Here is an 18,863-nt window from a genome sequence, read left to right as displayed (position 1 = left end):
CCCGCAAAAACCCCCTCAAAAAATGGGTAGAAAACTACCTACCTGGGCCAAAATGGGTTAATAGCACTCTAAAAAACAAAACAAAGAAAAAGAAATGCCATTGCATAGCCTGCAAGTGAAACCCTATTTTGGTTCTACATGGGATTGCCGCTTTACGTAAAAAAATAAATAAAAAAATAAAATAAAAATTGAGAGAAAAGAAAAATACACAAAGCTAGTTTTCTAGGGTATAAAAAATGAACACTCTCCTTGTGCTACCACAGCTCTACTGAATGTATTCAGTTTGTACTCTGCATACTTTTTCTAACACTGGCCACATAGGCACAGCATTTTTGCTTGGCGCCAGAAATAACTTTTTACTTTTACCAATTTGTTTTACATTCGAGTACAGATATCATTTCATAACCCAAAAATAATATAGAAACTTTGATATGGTAACACATGTTAACATGCACAATGACAAGCTTGGATCTACTTAGACATTGATGCTTCCTGCATGTTACCAATGCATTATTATGAATAGATTCCATAGTCTAGATTAACTACAGTTGCCTCAAAAATCCAGTTAAATGGACTGATGACTAGAGCTCTCCGCAATTATATAGGTCACAAATCCACAATCTATTACATTCAATTATATGACAACCACATATATTATATATATATATATTTTTTTTTTTTTTACCGTAAGCGCTTCCTGCTGTTTCCAGGACTGTGCCCAACACGGTATGAACATGACACTGTTCTGTCTCTCTCATCTTCTCTTCTCCTTTCTGAAGACTGAGTGGGTTTTCTTGGTGATCTTGACCGTGATCTAAATATAGAAATGTAAATTAAATGCAAAATAACCAAACACATAAAAATAGACCATAAAGGGGCTATAAAACCGTATTAGCACAATTCAATGAGTGCAAAATAGAAAGCTTCCACATCTTTTTTTCCCATTGAGAACGGATTTGATTTTTTGGGGATTTAAGTTATTAGTGAACTAAAATAAATTATACAAAATTATCAAAATTTACACATCAATGATTTTAACAGACAAAAAGCGTAGACAAAATTTCCATGATTAATATGTGACATCAAACAAGTAAAAGAATATTATATATAATTTTACAGTATGGATTAGCGTTGGAAGATTTGATGCGTTATCTAGAAACAATGGAGCAGATGTATTAACCTGGAGAAGGCATAAGGAAGTGATAAACCAGTGATAAGTGCAAGGTGATAAACGCACTACTTTACATATTGGAGCTGATTGGCTGGTGCGTTTATCACCTTGCACTTATCACTGGTTTATCACTTCCTTATGCCTTCTGCAGGTTAATACATCTGTTTGAAGTCAAGCAAAAATACAGTCTAACCTTAAGTACAGAAACAATGTCATTTTAATACCAGGTAAGTTTGTAGCAGTTACAGGTGGGATTATCTGGTTTCTATTAGACAGGGGTGTATGTACCAGACACCCTTGGTATTCACCAAGAAACATGATAAAGCCTTACGGACTTCACTGCCATGAGACCTCTAATTGGAATACATATGTTTACCTGGCAGATGGGATGCTGGCTGTCACTATACAGACAGCGGCATCCTGTCTGTCAGAATTCCGGCAGAAAGACCGCTCGCCACGCTTCGCGCCCGGTGGCTCGCAGGTTATATTCCCACTCGGTTGGTGATGTGGACACACGAACCAAGTGGGAATCACCTTTGTTGTTCGGGATTCGGTCCATCAGCATTTCACCGGCTGTCAGGTTTCCGGCGTCGGTCCCCTGATCGTTTGTAACCCGACAGCCAGTATATTAACTGCATCACCTCTAACTACCACCTTTACATGACTGGCTGGTAGAATTGTGGTTTGGTAGATTTAGCGTGGTACAAAATAAGATTTTACTTACCGATAAATCTATTTCTCGGAGTCCGTAGTGGATGCTGGGGTTCCTGAAAGGACCATGGGGAATAGCGGCTCCGCAGGAGACAGGGCACAAAAAGTAAAGCTTTTTCCGATCAGGTGGTGTGCACTGGCTCCTCCCCCTATGACCCTCCTCCAGACTCCAGTTAGGTACTGTGCCCGGACGAGCGTACACAATAAGGGAGGATTTTGAATCCCGGGTAAGACTCATACCAGCCACACCAATCACACCGTACAACTTGTGATCTAAACCCAGTTAACAGTATGATAACAGCGGAGCCTCTGAAAGATGGCTTCCTACAACAATAACCCGAATTAGTTAACAATAACTATGTACAATTTATGCAGATAATCCGCACTTGGGATGGGCGCCCAGCATCCACTACGGACTCCGAGAAATAGATTTATCGGTAAGTAAAATCTTATTTTCTCTATCGTCCTAGTGGATGCTAGGATTCCTGAAAGGACCATGGGGATTATACCAAAGCTCCCAAACGGGCGGGAGAGTGCGGATGACTCTGCAGCACCGAATGAGAGAACTCCAGGTCCTCCTTAGCCAGAGTATCAAATTTGTAAAATTTTACAAACGTGTTCTCCCCTGACCACGTAGCTGCTCGGCAAAGTTGTAATGCCGAGACCCCTCGGGCAGCCGCCCAAGATGAGCCCACCTTCCTTGTGGAGTGGGCCTTTACAGATTTAGGCTGTGGCAGGCCTGCCACAGAATGTGCCAGTTGGATTGTGCTACAGATCCAACGAGCAATCGTCTGCTTAGACGCAGGAGCACCCATCTTGTTGGGTGCAAACAATATAAACAACGAGTCAGATTTTCTGACTCCAGCTGTTCTTGCAATATATATTTTTAATGCTCTGACAACGTCCAGTAACTTGGAGTCCTCCAAGTCACTTGTAGCCGCAGGCACTACAATAGGCTGGTTCAGATGAAATGCTGACACCACCTTAGGGAGAAAATGCGGACGAGTCCGCAGTTCTGCCCTGTCCGAATGGAAAATCAGATATGGGCTTTTGTAAGATAAAGCTGCCAATTCTGACACTCTCCTGGCAGAAGCCAGGGCTAGAAGCATGGTCACTTTCCAAGTGAGATATTTCAAATCCACCTTATTTAGTGGTTCAAACCAATGAGATTTTAGAAAATCCAAAACTACATTGAGATCCCACGGTGCCACTGGAGGCACCACAGGGGGCTGTATATGCAGCACTCCCTTAACAAAGGTCTGGACTTCAGGGACTGAAGCCAATTCTTTTTGAAAGAAAATCGACAGGGCCGAAATTTGAACCTTAATAGATCCCAATTTGAGACCCATAGACAATCCTGATTGCAGGAAATGTAGGAATCGACCCAGTTGAAATTCCTCCGTCGGAGCACTCCGATCTTCGCACCACGCAACATATTTTCTCCAAATTCGGTGATAATGTTGCACGGTTACTTCTTTCCTTGCTTTAATCAAAGTAGGAATGACTTCTTCCGGCATGCCTTTTTCCATTAGGATCCGGCGTTCAACCGCCATGCCGTCAAACGCAGCCGCGGTAAGTCTTGAAACAGACAGGGACCCTGCTGAAGCAAGTCCCTCCTTAGAGGTAGAGGCCACGGATCTTCCGTGATCATCTCTTGAAGTTCCGGGTACCAAGTCCTTCTTGGCCAATCCGGAACCACTAGTATCGTTCTTACGCCTCTTTGCCGTATAATTCTCAATACTTTTGGTATGAGAGGCAGAGGAGGAAACACATACACCGACTGGTACACCCAAGGCGTTACCAGCGCGTCCACAGCTATTGCCTGCGGATCTCTTGACCTGGCGCAATATCTGTCCAGTTTTTTGTTGAGGCGAGACGCCATCATGTCCACCATTGGTCTTTCCCAACGGGTTACCAGCATGTGGAAGACTTCTGGATGAAGTCCCCACTCTCCCGGGTGAAGATCGTGTCTGCTGAGGAAGTCTGCTTCCCAGTTGTCCACTCCCGGGATGAACACTGCTGACAGTGCTATCACATGATTCTCTGCCCAGCGAAGAATCCTTGCAGCTTCTGCCATTGCACTCCTGCTTCTTGTGCCGCCCTGTCTGTTCACATGGGCGACTGCCGTGATGTTGTCCGACTGGATCAACACCGGTTTTCCCTGAAGCAGAGGTTCTGCCTGGCTTAGAGCATTGTATATTGCTCTTAGTTCCAGAATGTTTATGTGAAGAGACGTTTCCAGGCTTGTCCATACTCCCTGGAAGTTTCTTCCTTGTGTGACTGCTCCCCAGCCTCTCAGGCTGGCGTCCGTGGTCACCAGGATCCAATCCTGTATGCCGAATCTGCGGCCCTCCAATAGATGAGGACTCTGCAACCACCACAGAAGAGACACCCTTGTCCTTGGAGACAGGGTTATCCGTAGGTGCATCTGAAGATGCGACCCTGACCATTTGTCCAACAGATCCCTTTGGAAAATTCTTGCGTGGAATCTGCCGAATGGAATTGCTTCGTAAGAAGCCACCATTTTTCCCAGGACTCTTGTGCATTGATGTACAGACACCTTTCCTGGTTTTAGGAGGTTCCTGACAAGCTCGGATAACTCCTTGGCTTTTTCCTCCGGGAGAAAAACCTTTTTCTGAACCGTGTCCAGAATCATCCCTAGGAACAGCAGACGAGTTGTCGGCATTAACTGGGATTTTGGAATATTCAGAATCCACCCGTGCTGTTTTAGCACTTCTTGAGACAGTGCTAATCCCATCTCTAGCTGTTCTCTGGACCTCGCCCTTATTAGGAGATCGTCCAAGTATGGGATAATTAATACGCCTTTTCTTCGAAGAAGAATCATCATCTCGGCCATTACCTTTGTAAAGATCCGAGGTGCCGTGGACAATCCGAACGGCAGCGTCTGAAACTGATAGTGACAGTTCTGTACAACGAACCTGAGGTACCCCTGGTGTGAGGGGTAAATTGGAACGTGGAGATACGCATCCTTGATGTCCAAGGATACCATAAAGTCCCCCTCTTCCAGGTTCGCTATCACTGCTCTGAGTGACTCCATTTTGAACTTGAACTTCTTTATGTACAGGTTCAAGGACTTCAGATTTAGAATAGGCCTTACCGAGCCATCCGGCTTCGGTACCACAAAAAGAGTGGAATAATACCCCTTCCCTTGTTGTAGAAGAGGTACCTTGACTATCACCTGCTGAGAGTACAGCTTGTGAATGGCTTCCAAAACCGTCTCCCTTTCGGAGGGGGACGTTGGTAAAGCAGACTTCAGGAAACGGCGAGGTGGATCCGTCTCTAATTCCAACCTGTACCCTTGAGATATTATCTGCAGGATCCAGGGATCTACCTGCGAGTGAGCCCACTGCGCGCTGTAATTTTTGAGACGACCGCCCACCGTCCCCGAGTCCGCTTGAGAAGCCCCAGCGTCATGCTGAGGCTTTTGTAGAAGCCGGGGAGGGCTTCTGTTCCTGGGAAGGAGCTGCGTGTTGCTGTCTCTTCCCTCGACCTTTGCCTCGTGGCAGATATGAATAGCCCTTTGCTCTCTTATTTTTAAAGGAACGAAAGGGCTGCGGTTGAAAAGTCGGTGCCTTTTTCTGTTGGGGAGTGACTTGAGGTAGAAAGGTGGATTTCCCGGCTGTAGCCGTGGCCACCAAATCTGATAGACCGACTCCAAATAACTCCTCCCCTTTATACGGCAAAACTTCCATATGCCGTTTTGAATCCGCATCGCCTGTCCACTGTCGCGTCCATAAAGCTCTTCTGGCCGAAATGGACATAGCACTTACCCGTGATGCCAGTGTGCAGATATCCCTCTGTGCATCACGCATATAAAGAAATGCATCCTTTATTTGTTCTAACGACAGTAAAATATTGTCCCTGTCCAGGGTATCAATATTTTCAATCAGGGACTCTGACCAAACTACCCCAGCACTGCCCATCCAGGCAGTCGCTACAGCTGGTCGTAGTATAACACCTGCATGTGTGTATATACTTTTTTGGATATTTTCCATCCTCCTATCTGATGGATCTTTAAGTGCGGCCGTCTCAGGAGAGGGTAACGCCACTTGTTTAGATAAGCGTGTTAGCACCTTGTCCACCCTAGGAGGTGTTTCCCAGCGCTCCCTAACCTCTGGCGGGAAAGGGTATAATGCCAATAATTTCTTTGAAATTATCAGCTTTTTATCAGGGGCAACCCACGCTTCATTACACACGTCATTTAATTCTTCTGATTCAGGAAAAACTATAGGTAGTTTTTTCATACCCCACATAATACCCTGTTTAGTGGTACCTGTAGTATCAGCTAAATGTAACGCCTCCTTCATTGCCAAAATCATATAACGTGTGGCCCTACTGGAAAATACGGTTGATTCGTCACCGTCACCACTGGAGTCATCGCCTGTGTCTGGGTCGACCGACTGAGGCAAAGGGCGTTTCACAGCCCCTGACGGTGTTTGAGTCGCCTGGACAGGCACTAATTGATTGTCCGGCCGCCTCATGTCGTCAAACGACTGCTTTAGCGTGTTGACACTATCCCGTAGTTCCATAAATAAAGGCATCCATTCCGGTGTCGACTCCCTAGGGGGTGACATCCTCATATTTGGCAATTGCTCCGCCTCCACACCAATATCGTCCTCATACATGTCGACACACACGTACCGACACACAGCAGACACACAGGGAATGCTCCTAACGAAGACAGGACCCACTAGCCCTTTGGGGAGACAGAGGGAGAGTTTGCCAGCACACACCAAAAGCGCTATATATATATCAGGGATAGCCTTATAATAAGTGCTCCCTTATAGCTGCTTTGTTATATCAAAATATCGCCATAAATGTGCCCCCCCCCTCTCTGTTTTACCCTGTTTCTGTAGTGCAGTGCAGGGGAGAGACCTGGGAGCCGTCCTGACCAGCGGAGCTGTGAGAGGAAATGGCGCCGTGTGCTGAGGAGATAGGCCCCGCCCCTTTTCTGGCGGGCTCGTCTCCCGCTATTTAGTGAATCCAGGCAGGGGTTAAATATCTCCATATAGCCTCTAGGGCTATATGTGAGGTATTTTTAGCCTTTATAGGTAATCATTTTGCCTCCCAGGGCGCCCCCCCCCAGCGCCCTGCACCCTCAGTGACTGCCGTGTGAAGTGTGCTGAGAGGAAAATGGCGCACAGCTGCAGTGCTGTGCGCTACCTTTTGAAGACTGCAGGAGTCTTCAGCCGCCGATTCTGGACCTCTTCTGACTTCAGCATCTGCAAGGGGGCCGGCGGCGTGGCTCCGGTGACCATCCAGGCTGTACCTGTGATCGTCCCTCTGGAGCTTGATGTCCAGTAGCCAAGAAGCCAATCCATCCTGCACGCAGGTGAGTTGACTCCTTCTCCCCTCAGTCCCTCGCTGCAGTGATCCTGTTGCCAGCAGGAATCACTGTAAAATAAAAAACCTAGCTAAACTTTTTCTAAGCAGCTCTTTAGGAGAGCCACCTAGATTGCACCCTTCTCGGCCGGGCACAAAAATCTAACTGGAGTCTGGAGGAGGGTCATAGGGGGAGGAGCCAGTGCACACCACCTGATCGGAAAAAGCTTTACTTTTTGTGCCCTGTCTCCTGCGGAGCCGCTATTCCCCATGGTCCTTTCAGGAACCCCAGCATCCACTAGGACGATAGAGAAAAAAAGTGATATGGAGAATGGTCATACATAGCAAGAGTTTAGGGGCAAAGGCACTGGTTCAAAATGGTATACAGGCAAGTTGTCAGTGTCATGGCCTAGTAGCAAAGTATAAAGCAGGAGTCAGGGCATAGACACAATATAAGACTCTAGAACAAGCAAGAGACTGGTACAAGTAAGGGACTTAAAAAGAGAAACAAGTGCTGGAGCTAGGGTAATGGCATTAATTGCTCTGGCACAGGTTTTTGTTCAGAACTGCAATTTACAGGTTAGAATTTTGCAACACAGAACTCCTGGTGGTCACGTGAGCTCAGACACTAGCTGCTGCTGCAAAAACCCTGTGTCTTCCTAAAGGGGGAGGCCAGATGTGGCTAAACAGGTAAGTAAACACATGGCGAGTCTTAAAGGAGTGTCTGGGAGTCCAGTTGTGACATGGTAAGCAAATTCAATTTATTCTTCCGTTCATAACAGATTTCTGTACTATGCTAGAAATTTCATAAAAGCCTAACTTAATTAACTGGAGATCACGAAAATAGAGTACAGAAATGTTGCTTTACTAACTCAAGTAAAATTTATTCTTAAATAGTTAAAAAGTATAGTCTGCTCAAATAGCACACTAAATAGGCATGCTCTGCTAGTACAGCAAAGACCATGGACAAAAACCGAATAGGCTATAAAGTGCAAGTGTCCCTTTAATATATAAGTTTGCCATTCTTTAATCATGCATAAACGCAGAGAAGCTGCACTATCTATGAATGAACCACCAAGAAATGAGAGCATAAAAACAGAGGGTCGTACCTCCTCCTGTATGTTAGCGATCTTCTAAGATTAACTATTTGCTGCACATACTGCTCTGTTACAAATGTATATTTTTATTCTGTACTTGATAAATGGTGAGGAAACTAAAGCCATTGGAACTGCCTCATAAGAAATCACCTTTACCACACAATAACTAAGCTCATAAATAAAGCGGCTACCATCTAAACCATATAGAAACATAGACCAATTGCACTTAAACAGTTGCTTTCCGTTTAACAAACTGATTACCACACGTGATGGTCTAACCCCTCCTAGCAAATCTATGTCACAGCATAATAGCCATTTTGTTTAAAAGCCAAATGCAAACAGTGCAGATTTTCCCAAGGTTTTTATCTGCCGCATGATTTCATTCACTAGAAACATCATAAAGGCAGAGTGGGAGTACAAGCAATACAGGTTCAGTATCCCTTATCCAAAATGCTTGGGACCATAGGTATTTTGGATATCGGATTTTTCCGCATTTTGGAATAATTGCATGCCATAATGAGATATCATGGTGATGGGACCTAAGTCTAAGCACAGAATGCTTTTATGTTTCATATACACCTTATACACACGGCCTGAAGGTCATTTTAGCCAATATTTTTTATAACTTTGTACATTAAACAAAGTGTGTCTACATTCACACAATTCATTTATGTTTCACATACACCTTATACACACAGCCTGAAGGTCATTTAATACAATATTTTTAATAACTTTGTGTAGTAAACAAAGTTTGTATACATTGAGTCATCAAAAAAATAAGATTTTACTTACCGATAAATCTATTTCTCGTAGTCCGTAGTGGATGCTGGGACTCCGTAAGGACCATGGGGAATAGCGGCTCCGCAGGAGACAGGGCACAAGAATAAAAGCTTTAGGATCAGGTGGTGTGCACTGGCTCCTCCCCCTATGACCCTCCTCCAAGCCTCAGTTAGGATACTGTGCCCGGACGAGCGTACATAATAAGGAAGGATATTGAATCCCGGGTAAGACTCATACCAGCCACACCAATCACACCGTACAACTTGTGATCTGAACCCAGTTAACAGTATGATAAAACGAAAAGGAGCCTCTGAAAAGATGGCTCACAACAATAATAACCCGAATTTTTGTAACAATAACTATATACAAGTATTGCAGACAATCCGCACTTGGGATGGGCGCCCAGCATCCACTACGGACTACGAGAAATAGATTTATCGGTAAGTAAAATCTTATTTTCTCTGACGTCCTAGTGGATGCTGGGACTCCGTAAGGACCATGGGGATTATACCAAAGCTCCCAAACGGGCGGGAGAGTGCGGATGACTCTGCAGTACCGAATGAGAGAACTCCAGGTCCTCCTCAGCCAGGGTATCAAATTTGTAGAATTTTGCAAACGTGTTTGCCCCTGACCAAGTAGCTGCTCGGCAAAGTTGTAAAGCCGAGACCCCTCGGGCAGCCGCCCAAGATGAGCCCACTTTCCTTGTGGAATGGGCTTTTACCGATTTTGGCTGTGGCAGGCCTGCCACAGAATGTGCAAGCTGAATTGTACTACAAATCCAACGAGCAATCGTCTGCTTAGAAGCAGGAGCACCCAGCTTGTTGGGTGCATACAGGATAAACAGCGAGTCAGATTTTCTGACTCCAGCCGTCCTGGAAACATATATTTTCAGGGCCCTGACAACGTCAAGCAACTTGGAGTCCTCCAAGTCCCTAGTAGCCGCAGGTACCACAATAGGTTGGTTCATGTGAAATGCAGAAACCACCTTAGGTAGAAATTGAGGACGAGTCCTCAATTCTGCCCTGTCAGAATGAAAAATTAAGTAAGGACTTTTATATGATAAAGCCGCCAATTCTGACACACACCTGGCTGAAGCCAGGGCTAACAGCATCGTCACCTTCCATGTGAGATATTTGAAGTCCACAGTGGTGAGTGGTTCAAACCAATGTGACTTTAGAAAACTCAACACAACATTGAGATCCCAAGGTGCCACTGGAGGCACAAAAGGAGGCTGTATATGCAGTACCCCTTTTACAAATGTCTGAACTTCAGGCATTGAAGCCAGTTCTTTCTGGAAGAAAATCGACAGGGCCGAAATTTGAACCTTAATGGACCCTAATTTTAGGCCCATAGATAGTCCTGTTTGCAGGAAATGGAGGAAACGACCCAGTTGAAATTCCTCTGTAGGGGCCTTCTTGGCCTCATACCACGCAACATATTTTCGCCAAATGCGGTGATAATGTTTTGCGGTTACGTCCTTCCTGGCCTTGACCAGGGTAGGGATGACTTCATCTGGAATGCCTTTTTCCCTCAGGATCCGGCGTTCAACCGCCATGCCGTCAAACGCAGCCGCGGTAAGTCTTGGAACAGACAAGGCCCCTGCTGGAGCAGGTCCTTTCTCAGAGGGAGAGGCCACGGTTCGTCCGTGAGCATCTCTTGAAATTCCGGGTACCAAGTCCTTCTTGGCCAATCCGGAGCCACGAGTATAGTTCTTACTCCTCTCCTTCTTATGATTCTCAGTACCTTTGGTATGAGAGGCAGAGGAGGGAACACATACACTGACTGGTACACCCACGGCGTTACCAGGGCGTCCACCGCTATTGCCTGAGGGTCCCTTGACCTGGCGCAATATCTGTCTAGTTTTTTTGTTTAGACGGGACGCCATCATGTCCACCTTTGGTTCTTCCCAACGGTTTACTATCAGGTGGAAGACTTCTGGGTGAAGTCACCACTCTCCCGGGTGGAGGTCGTGTCTGCTGAGGAAGTCTGCTTCCCAGTTGTCCACTCCCGGAATGAAGACTGCTGACAGTGCTATCACATGATTTTCCGCCCAGCGAAGAATCCTTGCAGCTTCTGCCATTGCCCTCCTGCTTCTCGTGCCGCCCTGTCTGTTTACGTGGGCGACTGACGTGATGTTGTCCGATTGGATCAATACCGCCTGACCCTGAAGCAGGGGTTTCGCTTGACTTAGGGCATTGTAAATGGCCTTTAGTTCCAGAATGTTTATATGAAGAGATGCTTCCATGCTTGACCACAAGCCCTGGAAATTTCTTCCCTGTGTGACTGCTCCCCAGCCTCTCAGGCTTGCATCCGTGGTCACCAGGATCCAATCCTGAATGCCAAATCTGCGGCCCTCTAGTAGATGAGCACTCTGCAGCCACCACAGAAGAGACACCCTTGTCCTTGGCGACAGGGTTATCCGCTGATGCATCTGAAGATGCGATCCGGACCATTTGTCCAGTAGATCCCACTGAAAAGTTCTTGCATGGAATCTTCAGAATGGAATCGCTTCGTAAGAAGCCACCATTTTTCCCAGGACCCTCGTGCACTGATGCACTGACACCTGGCCTGGTTTTAGGAGGTTCCTGACTAGCTCGGATAACTCCCTGGCCTTCTCCTCCGGGAGAAACACCTTTTTCTGGACTGTGTCCAGAATCATTCCTAGGAACAGTAGACGTGTCGTAGGAATCAGCTGCGATTTTGGAATATTTAGGATCCACCCGTGCTGACGTAACACTACCTGAGATAGTGCTACTCCGACTTCTAACTGTTCCCTGGACCTTGCCCTTATCAGGAGATCGTCCAAGTAAAGGATAATTAAGATGCCTTTTCTTCGAAGAAGAATCATCATTTCGGCCATTACCTTGGTAAAGACCCGAGGTGCCGTGGACAACCCAAACGGCAGCGTCTGAAACTGATAATGACAGTTTTGTACTACAAACCTGAGGTACCCTTGGTGAGACGGGTAGATTGGGACGTGGAGATAAGCATCCTTGATGTCCAGAGACACTATATAGTCCCCTTCTTCCAGGTTTGCTATCACCGCTCTGAGTGATTCCATCTTGAATTTGAACCTCTTTATGTAAGTGTTCAAGGATTTCAGATTTAAAATTGGTCTCACCGAGCCGTCCGGCTTCGGTACCACAAACAGCGTGGAATAATACCCCTTTCCCTGTTGTAGGAGGGGTACCTTGATTATCACCTGCTGGGAATACAGCTTGTGAATGGCTTCCAAAACTGCCTCCCTGTCGGAGGGAGACTTTGGTAGAGCAGACTTCAGGAACCGGCGAGGGGGAAACGCCTCGAATTCCAGTTTGTACCCCTGCGATACTACCTGTAGAATCCAGGGGTCCACTTGCGAGTGAGCCCACTGCGCGTTGAAATTCTTGAGACGGGCCCCCACCATGTCTGAGTCTGCTTGTAAAGCCCCAGCGTCATGCTGAAGACTTGGCAGAAGCAGGGGAGGGCTTCTGCTCCTGGGAAGCGGCTGCATGGTGCAGTCTTTTTCCCCTTCCTCTGCCCCGGGGCAGGAAGGAATGGCCTTTAGCTCGCTTGTACTTATGGGAACGAAAGGACTGAGTTTGAAAAGACGGTGTCTTTTTCTGCTGATGTGAAGTGACCTGGGGTAAAAAGGTGGATTTTCCAGCCGTTGCCGTGGCCACCAGGTCCGATAGACCAGCCCCAAATAACTCCTCCCCTTTATACGGCAATACTTCCATATGTCGTTTGGAATCCGCATCGCCTGACCACTGTCGCGTCCATAACGCTCTTCTGGCAGAAATGGACATAGCACTTACTCTTGATGCCAGGGTGCAAATATCCCTCTGTGCATCACGCATATATAGTAATGCATCCTTCAAATGCTCTATAGTTAACAGTATATTGTCCCTATCCAGGGTATCAATATTTTCAGTCAGGGAATCCGACCACGCGACTCCAGCACTGCACATCCAGGCTGAAGCGATTGCTGGTCGCAGTATAACACCAGTATGTGTGTATATACTTTTAAGAATATTTTCCAGCCTTCTATCTGCTGGTTCCTTGAGGGTGGCCGTATCAGGAGACGGTAACGCTACTTGTTTAGATAAACGTGTGAGCGCCTTATCTACCCTAGGGGGTGTTTCCCAACGCGTCCTAACCTCTGACGGGAAAGGATATAGTGCCAATAATTTTTTAGAAATTAGCAGTTTTTTGTCGGGGGAAACCCACGCATTATCACACACCTCATTTAACTCATCTGACTCAGGGAAAACTATTGGTAGTTTTTTCACACCCCACATAATACCCTTCTTTGTGGTACTTGTAGTGTCAGAAATGTTCAATGCCTCCTTCATTGCCGTGATCATGTAACGTGTGGCCCTACTGGACATTACGTTTGTCTCCTCACCGTCGACACTAGACTCAGTATCTGTGTCTGGGTCTGTGTCGACCCACTGAGGTAACGGGCGTTTTAGGGCCCCTGACGGTGTCTGAGACGCCTGGACAGGCACTAATTGATTTGCCGGCTGTCTCATGTCATCAACCGTTCTTTGCAAAGTGCTGACATTATCACTTAATTCTTTAAATACGATCATCCAGTCAGGTGTCGACACCCTAGGGGGTGACATCGCTAACCCAGGCAATTGCTCCGCCTCCACATCATTTTCCTCCTCATACATGTCGACACACACGTACCGACACACAGCACACACACCGGGAATGCTCTGATAGAGGACAGGACCCCACAAGCCCTTTGGAGAGACAGAGGGAGAGTCTGCCAGCACACACCAAGCGCTATATATATATACAGGGATAACCTTATATAAGTGTTATTCCCTTATAGCTGCTGTTTATATAATTTTTAGCTGCCAATAGTGCCCCCCCTTCTCTTTTTTACCCTGATTCTGTAGCAAGTCTGCAGGGGAGAGTCAGGGAGCCGTCCTTCCAGCGGAGCTGTGAGGGAAAATGGCGCTTGTGTGCTGAGGAGATAGGCTCCGCCCCTTCACGACGTCCTTATCTCCCGCTCTTTTCTGTAAAAATGGCAGGGGTTAAAATACATCCATATAGCCCAAGAGCTATATGTGATGTATTCTTTTGCCAACCTAAGGTATTATCTGTTATATTGCGTCTCAGGGCGCTCCCCCCCAGCGCCCTGCACCCTCAGTGACCGGAGTGTGAAGTGTGCTGAGAGCAATGGCGCACAGCTGCGGTGCTGTGCGCTACCTTAGTCTGAAGACAGGATCGTCTTCTGCCGCCGATTTCACCGGACCTCTTCGCTCTTCTGGCTCTGTAAGGGGGCCGGCGGCGCGGCTCCGGGACCCATCCAGGCTGAACCTGTGATCGTCCCTCTGGAGCTAATGTCCAGTAGCCTAAGAAACCCAATCCACTCTGCACGCAGGTGAGTCCGTTTCTTCTCCCCTTAGTCCCACGATGCAGTGAGCCTGTTGCCAGCAGGACTCACTGAAAATAAAAAACCTAAAATACACTTTTATTCTAAGCAGCTCAGGAGAGCCACCTAGCCTGCACCCTTCTCGTTCGGGCACAAAAATCTAACTGAGGCTTGGAGGAGGGTCATAGGGGGAGGAGCCAGTGCACACCACCTGATCCTAAAGCTTTTATTCTTGTGCCCTGTCTCCTGCGGAGCCGCTATTCCCCATGGTCCTTACGGAGTCCCAGCATCCACTAGGACGTCAGAGAAACAAAGGTTTAATTATCTCACTCAAAAAAGTCCGTATTTCGGAATATTTGGATATGGGATACTCAACCTGTACTAATAACTAATCTTGTTTGAGTGAGCAGCATTTTCTACAAGTCAAATAAAAGCAACGCAGAATTAAAATAAAGTGCAAATCAAAATAACTGAATGCACAGTTTTGGTACTGGATTCCTAAACAACGTTAAGTTCAAAGAATTAAACTGCTGCTGTTTCACAGATTTTACATTGTATATGGAGGAATGAGTAAGATTTCTTCAAGCATAAAACAGTAAAAACCTTCTTTTAAAAAGGCAGAAAATACATCAAATTATTATTTGTTTTCGGAAAATAGGACTTAAATTACATACCGGTAAATCCTTTTCTCGTAGTACGTAGAGGATGCTGGGGTCCACATTAGTACCATGGGGTATAGACAGGTCCACTAGGAGCCACTGGCACTTTAAGAGTTTAACAGTGTGGGCTGGCTCCTCCCTCTATGCTCCTCCTACCAGACTCAGTCTAGAAACTGTGCCCAAGGAGACGGACATAGTTCGAGATAAGGAAATACACAGATAGTGGCGAGATTCACACCAGCTCACACAACAAGGCAAACTAAGCTAACTAGCTTAAAAACTAACCAAGTAATAACACAGTACTTAACTAAGAACAAAGCAGTACTGACCAAGTAATCCCTGCAGGAAAACGAAGTGCTGGGCGGGCACCCAGCATCCTCTACGGACTACGAGAAAAGGATTTACCGGTAGGTAATTAAGATCCTATTTTCTCTTACATCCTAGAGGATGCTGGGGTCCACATTAGTACCATGGGGATGTACCAAAGCTCCCAGAAAGGGAGGAAGAGCGCGGAGGCTCCTGCAGAACTGATTGACCAAACCTGAGGTCCTCAGTGGCCAAAGTATAGAACATGAAGAGCAGGCCTGGCCAACCTGTGGCTCTCCAGCTGTTGTGAAACTATACATCCCAGCATGCCCTGCCAAAGTTTTAGCATTCCCTAACAACAAAACTGTGGCAGGGAATGCTGGGATTTGTAGTTTCACAGCAGCTGGAGAACCACAGGTTGGCCAGGCCTGATGTAGAACTTAGCAAACGTGTTCGACCCAGACCAAGTAGCTGCTCAGCAAAGCTGTAAAGCCGAGGCACCCCGGGCAGCCGCCCAGGAAGAACCCACTTTACAAGTAAAGTGGGCCTTAACAGATTTTGGACACAGCAATCCTGCCGTAGAATACGCATGCTGGATAGTGAACCTGATCCAGTGAGATTGTCTGCTTCGACGCAGGACACCCGATTTTCCTGGGATCATACAGGACAAACAGAGTCCAATTTTCTGTGATGAGCAGTCCTCTTCACATAGATTTTAAGAGCCCTTACAACATCCAAGGACTTTGATGGAATTGAGGAGTCAGTAGCCACTGGCACCACAATAGGTAGGTTGATATGAAAAGCCGACACAACCTTTGGAAGGAATTGCTGATGTATCCGGAGCTCGGTTCTATCTTCATGGAAGATCAAGTAGGGACTTTTACAAGACAAAGTCCCCAACTCTGACACAAGTCTAGCCGAAGCTAAGGCCAACAAGGTGACAGCCTTCCACGTGAGAAACTTGACCTCAACCTCCTGCAGAGGCTCAAACAAATCTGATTAGAGGAACTGCAACACCACGTTAAGATCCCAAGGTGCCATAGGTGGCACAAAGGGAGGCTGGATGTGCAGAACCCCTTCCATAAAAGTCTGAACCTCAGGGAGGGAAACTAGTTTTTTCTGGAAGAAAATGGATAAGGCCGAAATCTGGACCTTTACGGATCCCAAACGCAGGCCCATATCCACACACCTGCTTGCAGGAAGAGGAGAAACCGTCCCAGTTGAAACTCCACCGTAAGAAACCTCTTGGATTCACACCAAAACACATACTTTTTCCAAATGCGATGGTAATGTTTAGACGTAACTCCTTTCCTAGCCTGTATCAGGGTAGGAATAACCTTGTTCGGAATGCCCTTCCGAGCTAATATCTGGCGTTCAACCTCCATGCCGTCAAACGTAGCCGTAGTAAGTCTTGATAAGCGAACGGCCACTGTTGCAGAAGGTCCTCCCGAAGAGGCAGAGGACTCGGATCTTCCAGCAGTAGATCCAGAAGATCCGCGTACCAAGCCCTTCTTGGCCAGTCCGGAGCAATGAGGATTGCCTGAACTCTTGTTCTCTTTATGATTTTTAGAATCCTTGGAATGAGTGTAAGAGGAGGAAACACGTACACTGACTGGAACACCCACGGAGTCACCAGGGCATCCACTGCTTGCGGGTCCCTCGACCTGGAACAATACCTCCAAAGCTTCTTGTTGAGACGGGAGGCCATCATGTCTATTTGAGGTACACCCCAAAGATTTGTCACCTCCGTGAACACCTCCGGATGGAGGCCCCACTCTCCTGGATGGAGATCGGGGTCTGCTGAGGAAGTCCGCTTCCCAGTTGTCTACTCCCGGAATGAAGATTGCTGACAGCGCCAGCGTGTGCCTTTCTGCCCAGAGGAGGATCCTTTTTACCTCTGACATTGCAGCTCTGCTCTTCGTTCTGCCCTGTCTGTTTATGTAGCCCACCGTCGTTACATTGTCCGAATGTATTTGAATGGCATGATCTCGCAGAAGATGTGCCACTTGGAGAAGACCGTTGTACGCAGCTCTTAGTTCCAGAATGTTTATTGGAAGACTGGATTCCAGACCTGACCACCTTCTTTGGAAGGTTTCCCCTTGAGTGACTGCGCCCCATCCCCGGAGACTTGCATCCTTGGTTAGAAGGATACAGTCCTGAATCCCGAATCTGCGGCCCTCCAGAAGGTGAGACATCTGCAGCCACCAGAGGAGTGAAATCCTTGCTTCCGGCGACAGATGTATCCTCAGGTGCATATGTAGATGAGACCCTGACCACTTGTCTAGGAGATCCAGTTGGAAGGATCGAGCATGAAATCTTCTGTACTGTAGAGCCTCGTAGGAGGCAACCATCTTCCCCAGAAGGCGAATGCACATTGTTTGAATCACCAACACTTTTTCCTCTGGTAGAAACACCCTCTGCACTTCCGTGTCGAGGATCATCTCTAGGAAAGACAATCTCCTTGTCGGCTCCAAATGTGAGTTCGGAAGGTTCAGGATCCAACCATGTTCCCTGAGCAGACGAGTCGTGAGAGCAATGGACTGCAACAAGATCTCCCTGGTCGACGCCTTTATCAGCAGATCGTCCAGATATGGAATTATGTTCACTCCCTGTCTGCGGCGGAGAACCATTATCTCTGACATCACCTCGGTGAACACCCTCGGTGCCGCGGAGAGACCGAATGGCAGTGACTGAAACTGATAGTGACGGTCTAACAGTGCAAACCTGAGATAAGCCTGGTGCGGTGGCCAAATCGGAATGTGGAGGTACGCATTCTCTATATCCAGGGACAGGGGTGTATCTAGGGGTCTGAGCGCCCCTGGCAAAGTAAGAAACTGACGCCCCCCACCTCCCCCATCCAAAGATACGGGGGGAAGGGGGGGGGGGTTACAGTAGACTGAGGTCAGGGATACTGAGGGAGAATTACAGGGAGGGTGCAGGTAGGGACAATGAGATGGAGGGCTTACAGGGATGCTGAAATCAGGGACACTGAGGGGCAATTACAGGGAGGGTGTGGCCAGGGACACTGAGGGGGAATTACGGGGAGGGTACGGGCAGGGATACTGAGGTTGAATTACAGGAGGGTGTGGCCAGGGACACTGAGGGGGGTGTCACAGGGAGGCTGAGGTCAGAAACACTGAGGAAGAATTACAGGGAGGGTGCAGGCAAGGACACTGAGGAGGAATTACGAGGAGGGTGCAGGCAGGAACACTGAGATGGAATTACGAGGAGGGTGCGGGCAGGAACACCGAGATGGAATTACGGGGAGGGTGCAGGCAGGGGCACTGAGGAGGGAATTACAGTAAGGGTGCAGGCAGGGACACAGAGAGGGAATTACGGGGAGGGTGCAGGCAGGAACACTGAGGAAGAATTACAGGGAGGGTGCAGGCAGGGACACTGAGGGGGAATTACGGTTAGGGTGCGGGTAG

The 18,863-nt window shown here is 47.3% G+C and overlaps 1 protein-coding gene across 4 annotated transcripts in view; it reads right to left on the bottom strand.

The window, feature by feature from the left end:
- SFSWAP (splicing factor SWAP) overlaps positions 1–18,863 on the bottom strand; it is a 323,193-nt gene that overhangs the window by 55,014 nt on the left and 249,316 nt on the right. For all 4 annotated transcript variants that reach the window (XM_063964656.1, XM_063964653.1, XM_063964654.1 and 1 more), the window contains one exon: positions 686–814. In XM_063964656.1, coding sequence (XP_063820726.1) covers positions 686–814 — 129 coding nt within the window. The remainder of the gene's footprint in view (positions 1–685; positions 815–18,863) is intronic.

This window comes from Pseudophryne corroboree, chromosome 1 (assembly GCF_028390025.1).
Source record: "Pseudophryne corroboree isolate aPseCor3 chromosome 1, aPseCor3.hap2, whole genome shotgun sequence".
In the NCBI taxonomy this organism is placed as follows: Eukaryota; Metazoa; Chordata; class Amphibia; order Anura; family Myobatrachidae; genus Pseudophryne; species Pseudophryne corroboree.
The sequence above is the reverse complement of the archived record's forward strand: the minus strand, read 5'-3'. Positions and strand labels throughout refer to the sequence as shown.